Source organism: Pristis pectinata, chromosome 38 (genome assembly GCF_009764475.1).
Source record: "Pristis pectinata isolate sPriPec2 chromosome 38, sPriPec2.1.pri, whole genome shotgun sequence".
Taxonomy (NCBI): domain Eukaryota; kingdom Metazoa; phylum Chordata; class Chondrichthyes; order Rhinopristiformes; family Pristidae; genus Pristis; species Pristis pectinata.
The window spans coordinates 1,395,420-1,412,532 of record NC_067441.1 but is presented as its reverse complement, the minus strand read 5'-3'; the positions used below and the strand labels follow the sequence as shown (position 1 = coordinate 1,412,532).

The following is a 17,113-nucleotide window of genomic DNA, read 5'->3' as shown; positions in this document are numbered from 1 at the left end:
ACCCAGTGAGGAGCCAGTGTAGAGCCAGTATAGGGTAGGTCCTGGGCAGGGCCCAGCCCCGCTCACTTGGCCTGGGTGGGGGCAGCAGGGAGGGGCAGGGGGGCTATTAGGGTTGGGGTGGGACTGGGCAGTGCCTGGGCTGCCCTGGGAGCAGGTTGGGAGGTTTCAGGTGGGGGAGAGGGCGGGGAGGGGAGGGGAGGGCAGGCATGTGATCCTCAGTGTTAACGTTTCACCCCCCTGGCTTCCTGCTCCTCACCCCACCCTCCCACCCAGCAGAAAACCAACAGCATGTGCGACGACGAGGAAACCACAGCGCTGGTGTGTGACAACGGCTCAGGCCTGGTCAAGGCAGGCTTCGCCGGTGATGATGCTCCTAGGGCTGTCTTCCCCTCCATCGTGGGCCGCCCCAGACACCAGGTAACCCAGGGATCTTCCCTGTGTGATCCCCACCCGTGTACCCCCAACACCCACTGTGTACCCCCAACACCCACTGTGTACCCCCAACCCCCGTGTATCCCCACCCCCCCACCTGTACGCCAACCCCACCTGTGTACCCCTGTCCTGTGTACCCCCATACCCCACCTGTGTACCCCTGTCCTGTGTACCCCCATACCCCACCTGTGTACCCCTGTCCTGTGTACCCCCATACCCCACCTGTGTACCCCTGTCCTGTGTACCCCCATACCCCACCTGTGTACCCCTGTCCTGTGCATCTCCTCCCTCACAGCCCCTGACAATATGGCCAGTGATCTGTTTCCGGCTTCCTTCCATCCTGCCGCCTCTTCCTGTGCCTTAAAGCCGGCCGTCCCAGAGAGTAGGGAGCTCCCGTGGTAGGGAATGGGTTAACCCTGCCTCCAGCCCAGATCCCACACTGGGGAATGGGTTCATCCCGTCCGTGGTCCAATCCTACACTGGGAAGAGCCGACTTTGATGCTCCCTCAGATCCCACTTTCCTGCTTTCCCCGGCCCCTCTCCCCTCCTCAAATCGCCCCACCTGGTAGGTGTCGTAGTTAAGTTCAGTTAATGGTTTGGAATTTTAAGAAAAACAACTAACCATTAACAAGGGTGGCCTCTGAACTACCAGAGAGTCATAACTACCTGCCCATCCTTCAGTGAAGGAGATGCCTACCCGTACCCGGTCTGGGTCTATGTGTGACCCCAGACCGTCCGTACCCGGTCTGGGTCTATGTGTGACCCCAGACCGTCCGTACCCGGTCTGGGTCTATGTGTGACCCCAGACCGTCCGTACCCGGTCTGGGTCTGTATGTGACCCCAGACCATCCGTACCCGGTCTGGGTCTGTATGTGACCCCAGACCGTCCGTACCCGGTCTGGGTCTGTATGTGACCCCAGACCGTCCGTATCCGGTCTGGGTCTATATGTGACCCCAGACCGTCCGTACCCGGTCTGGGTCTGTATGTGACTCCAGACCATCCATACCTGGTTTGGGTCTATATGTGACTCCACACCCACCAAGTTAGTGGACCCTGAGATAAGATAAGATTTCTTTATTAGTCACATGTACATCGAAACACACAGTGAGATGCATCTTTTGCGTAGAGTGTTCTGGGGCAGCCCGCAAGTGTCGCCACGCTTCCGGCGCCAACATAGCATGCCCACAACTTCCTAACCCGTACATCTTTAGAATGTGGGAGGAATCCGGAGCACCCGGAGGAAACCCACGCAGACACGGGGAGAACGTACAAACTCCTTACAGACAGCGGTGGGAATTGAACCCGGGTCGCTGGCGCTGTGATAGCGTCACGCTAACCACTACACTACCCTGCCTGCTTCCTGTTCAGGCACAAGAGGAAGGAAGGGGTGTAGGTAAATCTCCCAAGGCCTGGGATCTTCTTACTGAACCCACCAGAAGGATGTGCCCAGGTCCGGTCGCTGTGGAGCCTGACTAACCCCCACCTCTTGTTCTAGGGTGTCATGGTAGGTATGGGCCAGAAAGATGCCTACGTAGGGGATGAGGCCCAGAGCAAGAGAGGTATCCTGACCCTGAAATACCCCATTGAGCACGGCATTATCACCAACTGGGATGACATGGAGAAGATCTGGCATCACACCTTCTACAACGAGCTGCGCGTGGCTCCTGAGGAACACCCCACCCTGCTCACTGAAGCCCCACTCAACCCCAAGGCCAACCGAGAGAAGATGACACAGATTATGTTTGAAACCTTCAACGTTCCCGCCATGTATGTGGCCATCCAGGCCGTTCTGTCCCTTTACGCCTCTGGCCGTACTACTGGTACAGTTGGACCTTCTTTTCTTCTCCTTGGGTGGAGGGATGGGAGTGGGAGAGGCATTAGGGCGCGTCGTGGATCGGGGTGGAGGCCACAGCCTGTCGAGTGTGTGATCCAGCCACTCCCCTGCACACTCCCTCCCTCCTGTTGACCAACCGCTCGCTGCGAAGAAAAGGTCCCCCTTGTCCCGTTCCCGGTCCTGCCTCCTCTCCCCTTCGTTCTCCGTCCCCTGCTCCCTGACCTCTCTGCCAGTGGGAACACTCACTCTCTCTCTCTCTCTCTCACTCTCTCCCTATCGGCTCCATCCGTGCCCCTCGTGAGGTGTGGACCCTTCCGTCAGATCCCCCCACTGCCTCCTCCGTCCCAGGGAGAACGCCCCCCCAACCCCTCCACCGTCTCCCGTCCGTCCACGGAACTAAAGTCCCCCGTGCCCGGAACCCCCTCGGTAAATCCCTTCCCCCACCCTCTCTGGAGCGGTCGCATCTACCCCAGGGTGCGGCCCGGAGCAGGACACTATCCTCCGGCTGTGGCCCAGCCAGGGTTTTATGGAGGTTTATAGAGATTACAGGGGGAAGGAGGGAATGGAGAGGTCGGAAACAGAACAGTGCAGCACAGCTACGGCCCATGATGCTGCGCCAAACTAATTAAACGCCTAAATAAACTAATCCCTTCTGCCGACACACTGCCCATCTCCCTCCATTCCCTGCACATCCATGGGCCAGTCTAAGAGCTTCTTAAACCCCTCTGTCGTATCTGCCTCCACCCCCACCCCTGGCAGCACATTCCAGGCACCCGCCACTCTCTGTGTAAAGGACCTGCCCCACACATCTCCTTTGAACATTCCCCCTCTCACCCTAAATGCATGACCTCTGGTATTGGACATTTCGACCCTGGGAAAAAGATACCGGCTATCTACTCTGTCCGTGCCTCTCAATCTTCTATCAGGTCTCTCCTCGGCCTCCAACGCTCCAGAGAAAACAACCAAAGTCTGTCCGACCTCTCCTTATAGCACATGCCCTCTAATCCAGGCAGCGTCCTGGTGAACCTCTCCTGCATCGAGTTGAGGCATGATGTTGTAGAATGTCAGTGTATGGACTTGTCCTGCTCCTAAGTTGTATGTTGCCGAGTTCAGAGGGTCTCACTGGCTCTCCCGGTGCTGTAGGTATCGTGCTGGACTCTGGAGATGGTGTGACCCATAACGTCCCCATCTATGAAGGCTACGCTCTCCCCCACGCCATCATGCGCCTGGATCTGGCTGGCCGTGATCTGACTGACTACCTGATGAAGATCCTGACTGAGCGTGGCTACTCCTTCGTCACCACCGGTGAGTGAGGCGCCAGGCTCATGCGGGTGTGACCGCCTTCCCCCCCCCACCCTGCCGCTCCCCGACTCACCCCTGGGCCTTCTCTCCCCACAGCTGAACGTGAGATTGTCCGTGACATCAAGGAAAAGCTCTGCTATGTGGCTCTGGACTTCGAGAATGAGATGGCCACTGCAGCCTCCTCTTCCTCCCTGGAGAAGAGCTATGAACTGCCTGACGGTCAGGTCATCACCATTGGCAATGAACGTTTCCGATGCCCCGAGACCCTCTTCCAGCCTTCCTTCATCGGTAAGAGTTTGGTTCCTGCAGACGTCCTTAGCCTGAAGTCCCACACCACCAGGTTCAGGAACAGCTACTTCCCGACAACCATCAGGTTCTCGAACAGACCTGCACACCCCTAACCCTACCTCAGCGACGGAACACTACGCACCACCTCTTGCTCTGCTGTGGACTTCTCTCTGATTGTGTCTATTTTGCACAGTCTCTCTCTTCACTTCACTGTCTTGTATAATTTATATCAGACATGGACATATCGAACAGCACAGCACAAGAACAGGCCCTTCGGCCCACCATGTCTGTGCTGAACATGATGCTGAATTAAACTAAATCCCTTCTGCCTGCACGCGGTCCGTCTCCCTCCATTCCCTGCACATTCACCTGTCTGTCTAACAGCCTCTTAAACCCCTCGATCGTATCTGCCTCCACCCCCACCACTGGCAGCCCATTCCAGGCACCCACCACTCTCTGTGTAAAAAACTTACCCCCTCTCCCCTTAAACGCATGTCCTCTAGTATTTGACATTTCGACTGTCTACCCTGTCTATGCCTCTCATAATTTTATAAACCCCTATCAGGTCTCCCCTCAGCTTCTGACACTCCAGAGAAAACAACCCAAGTTTGTCCAACCTCTCCTTATAGTTCATGCCCTCTAATCCAGGCAGCATCCTGGTGAACCTCCTCTGCACCCTCTCCAAAGCCTCCACACCCGTCCTGTGACGGGGCGACCAGAACTGAGTGCAATACTCCATATAGCTCATACCGTCTATTCCGAGTTGTCTATGCACCTGTGACACTGCTGCAAGCAAATTTCTCACTGTACCTGCACCTCACCGTGCTTGTGCACAGGACAATAAACTCAACTCGACTTGACTTGAGCTCTTCGTCTGCCATCTCTGCAAGTGCCCGACCAATGGACTCACTGAGGAGGAAAGGGGCATTTTGTTTTAGTTCAAAAGTAGACTTTATTCATAAAAAATAGTCGTAAGAAATATGGAAAAAAGTGCATGGCTTTCTTTAGATTCTCTGTGTTGCCCAGTCTATACATTCTTGGTGTTATCTGATCCATACACTTGTAGTCATAGGGATGTACAGCATAGATACAGGCCCTTCAGCCCAACATGTCTATGCTGGCTCTCTGTGTAATCCCACTTGCCTGCATTAATTCTGTGTCCCTTGCTCATTCATCTGTCAGATGCCTCCTAAATGTTACTGTTCCTGAGTCCTGTGGCAGCCCATTGTGGCAATGAACTCTCTGATAACTATCTCTCACTGCAGAGTCTGTGGGGGGATCTACACTTGGGGAACTGTGTGTGCGTGTGTCCAGCGTCCGAGCCCCAGGAAGGATTGGCTGGATTGTTGTCCCGAGAGGGACTGTCCCATGACGTAAGGGAAGAGTGAGAGGGGAAGGGTTTGAGGAGCAGGATTTGGCGCGGAGGGGAGGGGGGAGGTGCGGAGGGGCGGTGGACCAGTTGAGAAGCCATTTCACTCACCGCCCCTCCCTGCTTGCCCCAGGTATGGAGTCGGCCGGCATTCATGAAACCACCTACAACAGCATCATGAAGTGTGACATTGACATCCGCAAGGACCTGTACGCCAACAACGTGCTCTCTGGCGGCACCACCATGTACCCTGGTATCGCTGACCGCATGCAGAAGGAAATCACTGCTCTGGCTCCCAGTACCATGAAGATCAAGGTGAGGGCAGGCAGGGTTTGGTGGGGGGGGGGGGGGGGGGGGGCGGAGGCGGGCTCCATCTTCACTGTCCCTGGGTGACATGGGTCTCTGGCATCTATTGCCCTTCCCCAAACCAACTGTGCGGCCAGTAGAATTACCAGTGCAGCAGTCAAAGATTGATCGACCAACGCAAGTTCAAGTCTCTCCTGGGATCTACCAGATTGTTGTAGGAACCCATCTAGAACATAGAACAGTCCAGCACAGGAACAGGCCCTTCGGCCCACCAAGTTGTGCCAAACTAATTAAACTAGTAACTAAACACCTAATTTAACTAATCTCTTCTGCCTGCACATGGTCGATATCCCTCCATTCTCTGCACATCCATGTGCCTCTCTAAGAGCCTCTTAAACCCCTCTATCGTATCTGCCTCCACCCCCAACCCTGGCAGCCCGTTCCAGGCACCCACCACTCTCTGTATAAAAAAATGTAACCCCTCTCACCTTCAAAGCATACCCTCTAGTATTAGACATTTCGACCCTGGGGAAAAGATACCAGCTGTCTACTCTATCTGTGCCTCTCATAATGTTATAAACCTCTATCAGGTCTCCCCGCAGCCTCCACTGCTCCAGAGAAAACAACCCAAGTTTGTCCAACCTCTCCTTATATCTCATGCCCTCTAATCCAGGCAGCATCCTGGTGAACCTCTTCTGCACCCTCTCCAAAGCCTCCACATCCTTCCTGTAATGGGGCGACCAGAACTGAATGCAATACTCCAGATGAGGCCAGAGTTTTATAAAGCTGCAACGTAACTTCCAGACTCTTGAACTCGGTGCCTTGACTAATAAAGGCAAGCATGCCGAACGCCTTCTTTACTGCCCTATCAACTTGCGTGGCCTTTTTCAGGGAGCTGTGGACTTGGACCCCAAGATCTCTCTGTACATCAACACTGCTAAGGGTCCTGCCATTAACAGTGTACTGTCCCTATAAGGATCTAGTTCACCAATCTCCCTCAGCAGAAGACGTCTGTCTTTGTTGCTTCTGCTGGGGGAATCTCGCATCTCCAGGCCCACCACTGTGGTTGGCTCCTACCTGCCTTCTCAGTTGACGGGCGATCACAGATGGGTGATGAACTCCATGAATAAACTGCTGTCAAAATCTCCACATTGGTTTGCGACTGGATTCACACATAGTAAAGACAAGAGATTCTCGATGGATGATAGTTCTGGTCGCCTCATTATGGAAGGATGTGGAGGCGTTGGAAAGGGTGCAGAGGAGATTTACCAGGATGCTGCCTGGTTCAGAGAGGATGCATTATGAGGGAGCTGGAGCTTTACTCTTTGGAGAGGAGGAGGATGAGGGGAGACATGATAGAGGTGTACAAAATATTGAGGAATAGATAGGGTGGACATCCAGCGCCTCTTTCCCAGGGCAACAATGCCCAATACAAGAGGGCATGGCTTTAAAGTAATGGGTGGGAAGTTCAAGGGAGATATCAGAGGGAGGTTTTTTACCCAGAGAGTGGTTGGGGCATGGAATGCGCTGCCTGGGGTGGTGGTGGAGGCAGGTACATTGGTCAAATTTGAGAGATTACTGGATAAGCATAGGGAGGAATTTAAAATGGAGGGATATTATTAAAATGTTGTGCTGTGTTCTGTTCTATGATTTAAGACACTAAATTCTCATGTTCTCTCTCTCTCTCTCTCTCTCTCTCTCTCTCTTTCCCCTGCCCCTCTCTCTCCTCTGCCGCCCACCACAGATCATTGCCCCACCAGAACGTAAATACTCCGTCTGGATCGGAGGCTCCATCTTGGCTTCTCTCTCCACCTTCCAGCAGATGTGGATCAGCAAGCAGGAGTACGACGAGGCAGGCCCCTCCATTGTCCACAGGAAGTGCTTCTAAGCGCACAGAGACCCAGCCGCCTGCCTTCCGAGGGAGTGAGTTTTCAGACACAGCCCAGCCAATGCCCGTCCTCAGAGGTGCTTACCACTTGAATCGACAGTGCCCAGGTTGGGTGACCAACCGAGACCCCGGAGCCCAACTGGAGAGTGGCGGACCTGCTCCTCGTTACGTCTGCCTAGCGGAACCCTGCCTTGCTCTGTCGGTTTACATTTGTTTACGAATCTTAGATCGGAACTAAGCACTGTCCCTAAACCATTATCTTAACACTCCTCTGTAAACGTCTGTCCCTTTTAGTGTTCGTTTGAGTCCCTGTTTTGTTATTTATGAACATTATCTGTGTTCTCGTCAATAAAAAACAAAAGAAGCCCAGAGGGTTTGGTGGCTTCCCGAGTGGTTATTGGTTATTGGTTTAGTTTTGTTATAGGACAGAGAACTTAGAACAGCACAAGAACAGGCCCTTCGGCCCACCACATTGTGCCAAACTAATTAGAAGCCTACTAAACTAATCCCTTCTGCCTGCACGTGATCCCTGCACATTCAAGTGCCTATCTAAGAGCCTCTCAAACACGTCTCATATCTGCCTCCACCCCCACCCCTGGCAGCCCGTTCCAGGCACCCACCGCTCTCTGTGTAAAAAAACTTGCCCCGCACATCTCCTTTAAACTTTCCCCCTCTCACCGTAAATGCACGTCCTCTGGTATTTGACATTTCTACCCTGGGATGAAGATAGTGGCCTTTATCTGGCCCATCGAGTCTGCTTCGCCAGTCGATCACGGCTGATTTATTTTTCCCTCTCAACCCCATTCTCCTGCCTTCTCCCCGTGACCTCACTAATCAAGAACCTATCAACATCCACCTTAACTACACCCAATGACTTGGCCTCCACAGCCATCTGTGGCAATGAATTCCACAGATTCACCATCTTCTGGCTGAAGAAATTCCTCCTCATCTCAGTTCTAAAGGGACGTCCCTTCATTCTGAGGCTGTGCCCTCGGATCCCGGACTCTCCCACTGATGGAAACATCCTCTCCACGTCCACTCTGTCCAGGCCTTTCAATATTTGGTAAGTTTCAATGAGATCCCCCCTCATCCTTCTAAACTCCAATGAGTACAGGCCCAGAGCCATCCTCATACATTAACCCTTTCATTCCCGGGATAATTCTCGTAAACCTCCTCTGGACCCTCTCCAATGCCAGCACATCCTTCCTTAGATATGGGGCCCAAAACTGCTCACAATACTCCAAATGTGGTCTGACCAACACCTTATAAAGCCTCAGCATTACATCCTTGCTTTTATATTCCAGTCCTCTCGAAATGAATGCTGACATTGCATTTGCCTTCCTTACTGCCGACTCAACCTGCAAGTTAACCTTCAGGGAATCCTGCACTAGGACTCGCAAGTCCCTCTGCGCCTCCGATTTCTGAATTTGCTCCCTGTTTAGAAAATAGTCTGCGCCTTTATTCCTTCTACCGAAGTGCATGACCGTACACTTCCCTACGCTGTATCCATCTGCCACATCGTTGCCCATTGTCCCAACCTGTCCAAGTCCTTCTGCAGACTCCCTGCTTCCTCAACACTACCTGCCCCTCCACCTATCTTTGTATCATCCGCAAACTTGGCCACAAAGCCATCAATTCTGTCATCCAGATCATTAACATACAACGTGAAGAGTAGCGGACCCAACACCAACCCCTGCGGAACACCACTAGTCACGGCAGCCAACCAGAAAAGGCCCCCTTTATTCCCACTCTTTGCCCTCTGCCAGTCAGCCAACCTTCTATCCATGCTGGTACCTTTCCTGTAACACCATGGGCTCCCGTCTTGTTTAGCTGCCTCATGTGCGGCACCTTGTCAAAGGCCTTCTGAAAATCCAAGTAACCAACATCCCCTGACTCTCCCTTGTCTATCCTGCCTGTTACTTCCTCAAAGAATTCCAACAGATTTGTCAGGCAAGATCTCCCCTTAAGGAAACCATGCTGAATTCAGCCTATTTTATCATGAGCTTCTAAGTACCCCGAAACCTCATCCTTAATAATAGACTCTAACATCTTACTAACCACTGAAGTCAGGCTAACTGGCCTATAATTTCCTGGCTTTTGCCTCCCTTCCTTCTTAAAGAGTGGAGTGACATATGCGATTTTCCAGTCCTCTGGAACCATTCCTGACTCCAGTGATTCTTGAAAGATCACTACTAATGCCTCCACAATCTCTTGAGCTGCCTCTTTCAGAACCCTGGGGTGTAGACCATCCGGTCCAGGTGACTTATCCACCTTCAGACCTTTCAGTTTCCCAAGCACCTTCTCCTTAATAATAGCAACGACACTCACTTCTGCCCCCTGACTCTCTCGAATCTCTGGCACATTGCTGTGTTTTCCACACTGAAGACTGAAACAAAATACTTATTCAGTTCATCCGTCATTTCTTTGTTCCCCATTACTACCTCCCCAGCGTCATTTTCCAGTGGTCCCATGTCCACTCTTGCCTCTTTTACTCTTTATATATCTGAAAGACCCTTTGGTCTCCTCTTGTATATTATTGGCCAGCTTACTTGAATATTTCATCTTTTCTCCCCTTATTGCTTTTTCAGTTGCCGTCTGTTGGTTTTTAAAAGCTTCCCAATCCTCTAGCTTCCCACTGATTTTTGCAATATTGTACTCCCTCTCTTTTGCTTTTATGTTGTCTTTGACTTCCCTTGTCAGCCATGGTTGCTTCATCCTCCCTTTAGAATGCTGCTGCTTCTTTGGGATGAACTGATCCTGAGTCTTCCGAATTACTCCCAGAAACTCCTGCCATTGCTGCTGTACCGTCATCCCGGCTCAGGTGCCCTTCCAATCAGCTTTGGCCAGCTCCTCTCTCATGCCCCTGTAGTTACCTTTACTCAACTGTAACACCGATACATCTGATGTTAGCTTCTCCCTCTCAAACTGCAGGGTGAATTCTATCATATTATGATAACTGCCTCCTAAGGGTTCCTCTGCCTTCAGCTCCCTAATCAAATCTGGTTCATTGCACAACACCAAATCCAGAATTGCCTTTTCCCCAGTGGGCTCGACCACAAGCTGCTCTGAAAAGCCATCCTGTAGGCATTCTACAAATTCCTTCTCTTGGGATCCAGCACCAACCTGATTTTCCCAGTCTACCTGCATATTGAAATCCCCCATGACCACCGTCACATTGCCCTTCTTACATGCCTTTTCTATCTCCTGTTGTAATTTGTACCCCACATCCTGGCTACCATTTGGAGGCCCTGGTTCAGGTGGAGCCTGTCACATTGGAACAGTTCCCTCCTTCCCAGATTAGAAGGTATAAACCTCTATCAGGTCTCCCCTCAGACTCCACCGCTCCAGAGGAAACAACCCAAGCTTGTCCAACCGCTCCTTATAGCTCATGCCCTCTAATCCAGGCAGTGTCCTGGTGAACCTCTCCTGCACCCTCTCCAAAGCCCCCACACCCTTCCTGTAACAGGACGCCCAGAACTGAATGCAATACCCCAGATGCAGCCTATCCGGAGTTTTATAAAGCTGCAATGTAACTTCCTGACCCTTGAACTCAGTGCCTCAACCAATGAAGGCAAGCACGCCACACACCTTCTTTACCGCCCTATCGACTTGTGTGACCACTTTCAGGGACCGATGGACTTGGTCCACAAGATCCCACTGTATGTCAACGCTGTTAGTGGTCTCCTCATTATGTTTCACGGATACAGTGAAAAGATTTTGTCTGCGTGCCATGCAGACAGATCATCCCATACATCAGCACATCGAGGGAGTATAACAGAGAAACAGAATGCGGAATAAAGTGTCACAGCTACAGAGAAAGTGCAGTGCAGGCAGACAATAAGGTGCAAGGGCCACAACGAGGTAGATTGGGAGATCAAGAGTTCATCCTTTAGCGGGTGAGAGCCTGTTCAAGAGTCTGATAACAGCGGGATAGAAGCTGCCCTTGAGCCTGGTGGTATGTGCTTTCAGGCTTTTGTACCTTCTGCCCGATGGGAGGGGGTGGGGAGAATACTCCTCTTTCCCCCATTCAGTCTGGGTCGCCTCCCCTGTCCCAACACCCAGCCACAGCTCAGTTTGGATCGGACTCTGCTGTGTTCTGGAGGCTCCTGCCCATAGTTCCCTGCCCCCCTGGGTATTGGGCTGCCCTGTGAGGGTGGTGTGGTGTGAGCATGCCTTGGTGTGGGAATAGGGTGGGCGGCTTCCTGCCCAGGACAGGAGGCATCCGGAGGGAGGGTCAGGGGGAGGGTCGAGGGCAAGAATTCCAGTTCCCCTACAAACTACCCAGATCTCGGAAAACAGGTGTGGGGATGGGGGATTAGGAATGTGGTTGTTGGGGTGACATCCTGACCAGAAGTACAGTCAACACACACACACACACTCACACACAGAGGCACAGGAGCGCACACATGCACACACACACACACACACACACACACACACACACACACACAGAGGCACTGTATTGTGGAGGGTTGTGGTTATCATGTGACAGCACTGCCCTCTACCTGGTTGGAAGACACACCACCGCCAATCAAGGTTTGGCTCCGCCCCACCCATCAGTGCACACCTGGACATTGGCCTTTGCAAATTACCTGCGCCCCCCCCCCCCACCCCTCCAGCACTATAAAGAACGCCACATGTGCTTGGCTCTTCCTCTTTTGTCTCCAAGGCGCCACCCTGCTTCACTCCAGGCCGAGGACCGTGGAACGGTGCTGGAGAAGTCATTGGTGAGGTGCGCACTGTTAAAGGGTTGGGAGTGTTTTAGTTAGTGTCCCTAGTAGCAGAGAGCTGTGCCTGCACTGAATCAAGGGGTGGTGGGTATCGTATTGTTTTTCCTTGATTGTCTGTACCCAGTTCGTTGTGTGTGTGTGTATATTTTACCCCTGTTGTGATTTCCCCATGCTCGCTATCAACTGTGCGCGTGTGTGTGTGTTATTCCTGCTACCATTTTCCCTTGTTTGTCTTTTGTAAATAAATCATTCCTCTCCAGACTGTGTTCGGAGTCCTTTGCCTTCTGAGACCCTGACAGGCACACACACTCTCTCACACACACACACAAACACACACACACACTCACAGGCGCACTCACACATGCACAGAGACACATACACTTGCTCACTCTCACGCACAGACACTCACACTCACAGAACAGTTCCACTCAGACTTCTAACCTTTCCACAGCCCAGAATGCCCTTTCCTTCCCCATCTCTGTAACCCCCTCCGGCCCCTACACCCCTCCCCGTCTCTGTATCTGGACCCCGAGCTCTGGAATCCCCTCCACAAAGTGTCCCACCTCCCCTTCCTTATTGAGACTTTGCAAAATGTTTATGAAGTGAGGGCGTGAGCAAACGTTCCGTTGGCGCAGTGCTCGGTACCTGACCCCACATTCCCGGCACGTGGGGACATTTCCAGTTCCCCGAACAGTGAAGACACCTGACAGGCAGAAATATAACTCAGGCAGCTCCTTGACTAATGACCACTGTCTAGGTCCCACCTCATTTGAGAGGAACGCTGGATCACACAACACAACTTTCTAACTAGTCAAATGTGGTTTGGAACTCACAAAGCACGGAAGAGTACAGCACAGGCCCTTCGGCCCACCATGTCTGTGCTGACCACGATGCTGAATTAAACTAAATCCCTTCTGCCTGCACATGATCCACATCCCTCTATTCCCTGCACATTCACGTGCCTGTCTAACAGCCTCTTAAACCCAGGTGCAGGCACGGTAGTGTAGCGGTTAGTGTGACGCTATTACAGCGCCAGTGACCCTGGTTCAATTCCGGCCGCTGTCTGTAAGGAGTTTGTACGTTCTCCCCGTGTCTGCGTGGGTTTCCTCCGGGTGCTCCGGTTTCCTCCCACATTCCAAAGACGTACAGGTTAGGAAGTTGTGGGCATGCTATGTTGGCGCCGGAAGCGTGGCGACACTTGTGGGCTGCCCCCAGAACACTCTACGCAGAAGATGCATTTCACTGTGTGTTTCGATGTACATGTGACTAATAAAGATAGTTATCTCTTTTCTCTATTGTATCTGCCTCCACCTCCACCCCTGGCAGCTCATTCCAGGCACCCACCGCTCTGTGTAAAAAAAAACTGCCCCACACATCTCCTTTAAACTTCCCCCTCTCACCTGAAATGCGTATCCTCTAGTACCTGACATTTCTACTCTGGCGAAAAGGATTCTGACCACCCACCTTACCTATATTTTAGGATTTTATAAACCTCTATCAGCTCTCCCCTCAGCCTCTGCTGCTCCAGAGAAAACAACCCAAGTCTGTCCAACCTCTCCTTATAGCTCATGCCCTCTAATCCAGGCAGCATCCTCCAAAGCCTCCGCATCCTTCCTGTAACGGGGAAACCAGAACTGCACACTACACTCCAGATTTTTTTCCAAAAAGGCGATGTGTATGTTCTTAAATACTTTCTTGTTGGCTGTTTTATCACCCAGGAGGAAGCTGTTTGATGAGTCATTGTGTCACGGAGATTTACAGCACAGCCACAGGCCCTTCAGCCCACTCTGTCCATACCGACTCTTTTGTCCAGCCACACTAATCCCATTTGCTTGCACTAGGACCCTATCCATCTATACCTTGTCTATTCAAGTGCTGTCTGAATACCTTCCAAACATTGTGACTGTATCTGATTCCACCCCCTCCTCTCCCGGCCCGTTCCAGATATCACCTGCTTTGTGTGGAAAATTTGATCGAATTTGAAGGCAGAATACAAGGTTAATGGCAGGACCCTTAGCAGTGTGGAGGAACAGAGAGATCTTGGGGTCCACGACCACAGATTCCTCAAGGTTACCATGCAGGTTGATAGGGTTGTTACGAAGGTGTATGGAGTGTTGGCCTTCATTAGTCGGGGGATTGAGTTCAAGAGCCGCGAGGTGATGTTGCAGCTCTATAGAACTCTGGTCAGACCACACTTGGAGTATTGTGTTCAGTTCTGGTCGCCTCGTTATAGGAAGAATGCGGAAGCTTTAGAGAGGGTGCAGAGGAGATTTACCAGGATGCTGCCAGGATTGGAGAGCATGTCTTATGAGGATAGGTTGAGCGAGCTCGGGCTTTTCTCTTTGGAGAGGAGGAGGATGAGAGGTGACTTGATAGTGTACAAGATGATAAGAGGCACAGATCGAGTGGACAGTCAGAGACTTTTCCCCAGGGTGACAATGGCTAACACGAGGGGACATAATTTTAAGGTGATTGGAGGAAGGTATAAGGGGGATGTCAGGGGTAAGTTTTTTTACACAGAGAGTGGTGGGTGTGTGGAACGCACTGCCGGCAGAGGTTGTGGGGGCAGATACATTAGGGACATTTAGGAGACTCTTAGATAGACACATGAATGATAGAGAAATGGGGGGCTATGTGGGAGGGAAGGGTTAGATAGATCTTAGAGCAGGATAAATTGTTGACACAACATCGTGGGCCGAAGGGCCTGTACTGTGCTGTAGTGTTCTGTGTTCTATGTTCTGTCCCCTTTAAACCCCCTTCCTCTCACAAACCCACGCCCTCTCGCTTATTACAACCCCCCCCTCCCTCCCCGCATGGGTAAAAGCCTCTGACCATCTATAATTCCTCTCATAATCTTGTAAACCTCTATCAGGTTGTCCCCCAGTGTCTGCCGTTCCAGAGAAGAAAACCCCACCCTGTCTAATCTATCTCCGTAACTAAAGTGCTCCCATCCCTGGTGAAACAGCAAACCCTCTGCTGGAGGAACTCAGTGGGTATTGGTATTGGTTTATTATTGTCACTTGTACCGAGGTCCAGTGAAAAACTTGTCTTGCAAACCGATCGTACAGGTCAGTTCATTACACAGTGCAGTTACATTGAGTTAGTACAGAGTGCATTGATGTAGTACAGGTAAAAACAATAACAGTACAGAGTAAAGTGTCACAGCTACAGAGAAAGTGCAGTGCAATAAGGTGCAAGGTCACAACAAGGTAGATCGTGAGGTCAGAGTCCATCTCATTGTATAAGGGAACCGTTCAATAGTCTTATCACAGCGGGGTAGAAGCTGTCCTTAAGTCTGGTGGGACGTGCCCTCAGGCTCCTGTATCTTCTACCTGATGGAAGAGGAGAGAAGAGAGAATGACCCGGGTGGGTGGGGTCTTTGATTATGCTGGCTGCTTCACCAAGACAACGAGAGGTAAAGACAGAGTCCAAGGAGGGGAGGCTGGTGTCCGTGACGCACTGGGCTGTGTCCACAACTCTCTGCAGCTTCTTGCGGTCCTGGGCAGGGTACAATCTGCAGGGGGCAGCGGGGGGGGGGGGGGGGGGGGGGGGGGGGGGGGGGGGGGGGGGGGGGGGGGGGGGAATGGGCAGGAAGGAACTGTCAGCATTTCAGGTCGAAACCCTGCATCAGGTCCGAAATGTCGGCTGTTCCTCTCTCGCCCCTGCAGACACTGCCTGACCCGCTGAGTTCCTCCAGCAGAGGGGATGTTGCTCCAGATCCCAGTGTCTCTGGTCAACATCCTGGTGAACCTCCCCGTCCTGCACAACCCCACCCTCTCTCCCTCCAAACCTGAGACTGAGTTTAATCCCTGACCCTCAATACCACTGAAGTCTCCTCTGTAAAGAACAACCCTTAACGTTCCTTTGGAGTTATGGAGTCCCTTTGGCCCACCGAGTCTGTGCCGACCCCATCCCATTCTCCCCACATTCCCACCAACTCCCCCCAGGTTTTACCCCTCACCCACACACTCGGTGGGGGGGGGGCGCAATTTACTGTGGCCAATTAACGTAGAACATAGAACACTACAGCACAGTATGGGCCCTTCGGCCCACAATGTTGTGCCGACATTATATCCTGCTCTAAGATCTATCTAACCCTTCCCTCCCACATAGCCCCCCATTTCTCTATCATTCATGTGTCTATCTAAGAGTCTCTTAAATGTCCCTAATGTATCTGCCCCCACAACCTCTGCCGGCAGAGCGTTCCACACACCCACCACTCTCTGTGTAAAGAACTTGCCCTTGACGTCCCCCTTATACCTTCCTCCAATCACCTTAAAATGATGCCCCCTCGTGTTAGCCATTGTCACCCTGGGGAAAAGTCTCTGACTGTCCACTTGATCTATGCCTCTTATCATCTTGTACACCTCTATCAAGTCACCTCTCATCCTCCTCCTCTCCAAAGAGAACCCACCAACCCCACGTGTTGTCAGGACGTGGGAGGGAACCGGAGCACCACGCGGTCACGGGGAGAACGTGCAAACTTCACACAGACAGCGCCGGAGGTCGGGATCGAGCCTGGGTCTCTGGGGCTGGGAGGCAGCAGCACTAATGTCTGACTCCCTGCTTTGTTACTTATCGAGGTTATGAGCTCTTGTCAATAGAGAGGACCAGTTCTCTTCTGAACCCCTTGTGGGTCTGACCCATGCACTTGGGCAGCTGGCTCAGGCTTTTCTCACCCAGCTGTGTGCAGGGACAGGAGTGGGACACAGACTGAAGGCAATTGGGTGAAGGAACCAGACGAGAGAGGGTGGAGGAGGCTTTATTTTTACACAGTGCGTTGTTGTGCTCTGAACTCCAAAGTGGCTGTGGGACTGGAACAGGAGAGGCAGAGAGAAGGAGAGGGGAAGTTGCACAACTTGGACCATCCTTGCAAAGAGCCAGGGTTAGGGAAAGGTTTAAAGGGCAGTGTTCATTAATCTAGTTGCATGGGGACTGAGGAGTTTAAAGGGTAACTACACCC

The 17,113-nt window shown here is 52.1% G+C and overlaps 1 protein-coding gene across 1 annotated transcript; it reads left to right on the top strand.

The window, feature by feature from the left end:
- The first annotated feature begins 279 nt into the window (after window positions 1-279).
- Window positions 280-7,776, top strand: LOC127586955 (actin, alpha cardiac muscle 1-like). The gene is made up of 6 exons (XM_052045008.1): window positions 280-417; window positions 1,929-2,253; window positions 3,411-3,572; window positions 3,666-3,857; window positions 5,360-5,541; window positions 7,277-7,776. Exons 1-6 carry the CDS (start codon window positions 289-291, stop codon window positions 7,418-7,420), a joined length of 1,134 nt encoding a protein of 377 aa, XP_051900968.1. The 5' UTR covers window positions 280-288; the 3' UTR covers window positions 7,421-7,776.
- Window positions 7,777-17,113: the final 9,337 nt, after the last annotated feature.

Coding starts and splice junctions, on each gene's coding strand:
- LOC127586955 (XM_052045008.1), top strand. CDS start 289: ATGTGCGACGACGAGGAAACCACAGCGCTGGTGTGTGACAACGGCTCA. Junction 418..1,928: donor TGGGCCGCCCCAGACACCAG/GTAACCCAGGGA, acceptor CTCTTGTTCTAG/GGTGTCATGGTAGGTATGGG. Junction 3,858..5,359: donor CTTCCAGCCTTCCTTCATCG/GTAAGAGTTTGG, acceptor TGCTTGCCCCAG/GTATGGAGTCGGCCGGCATT.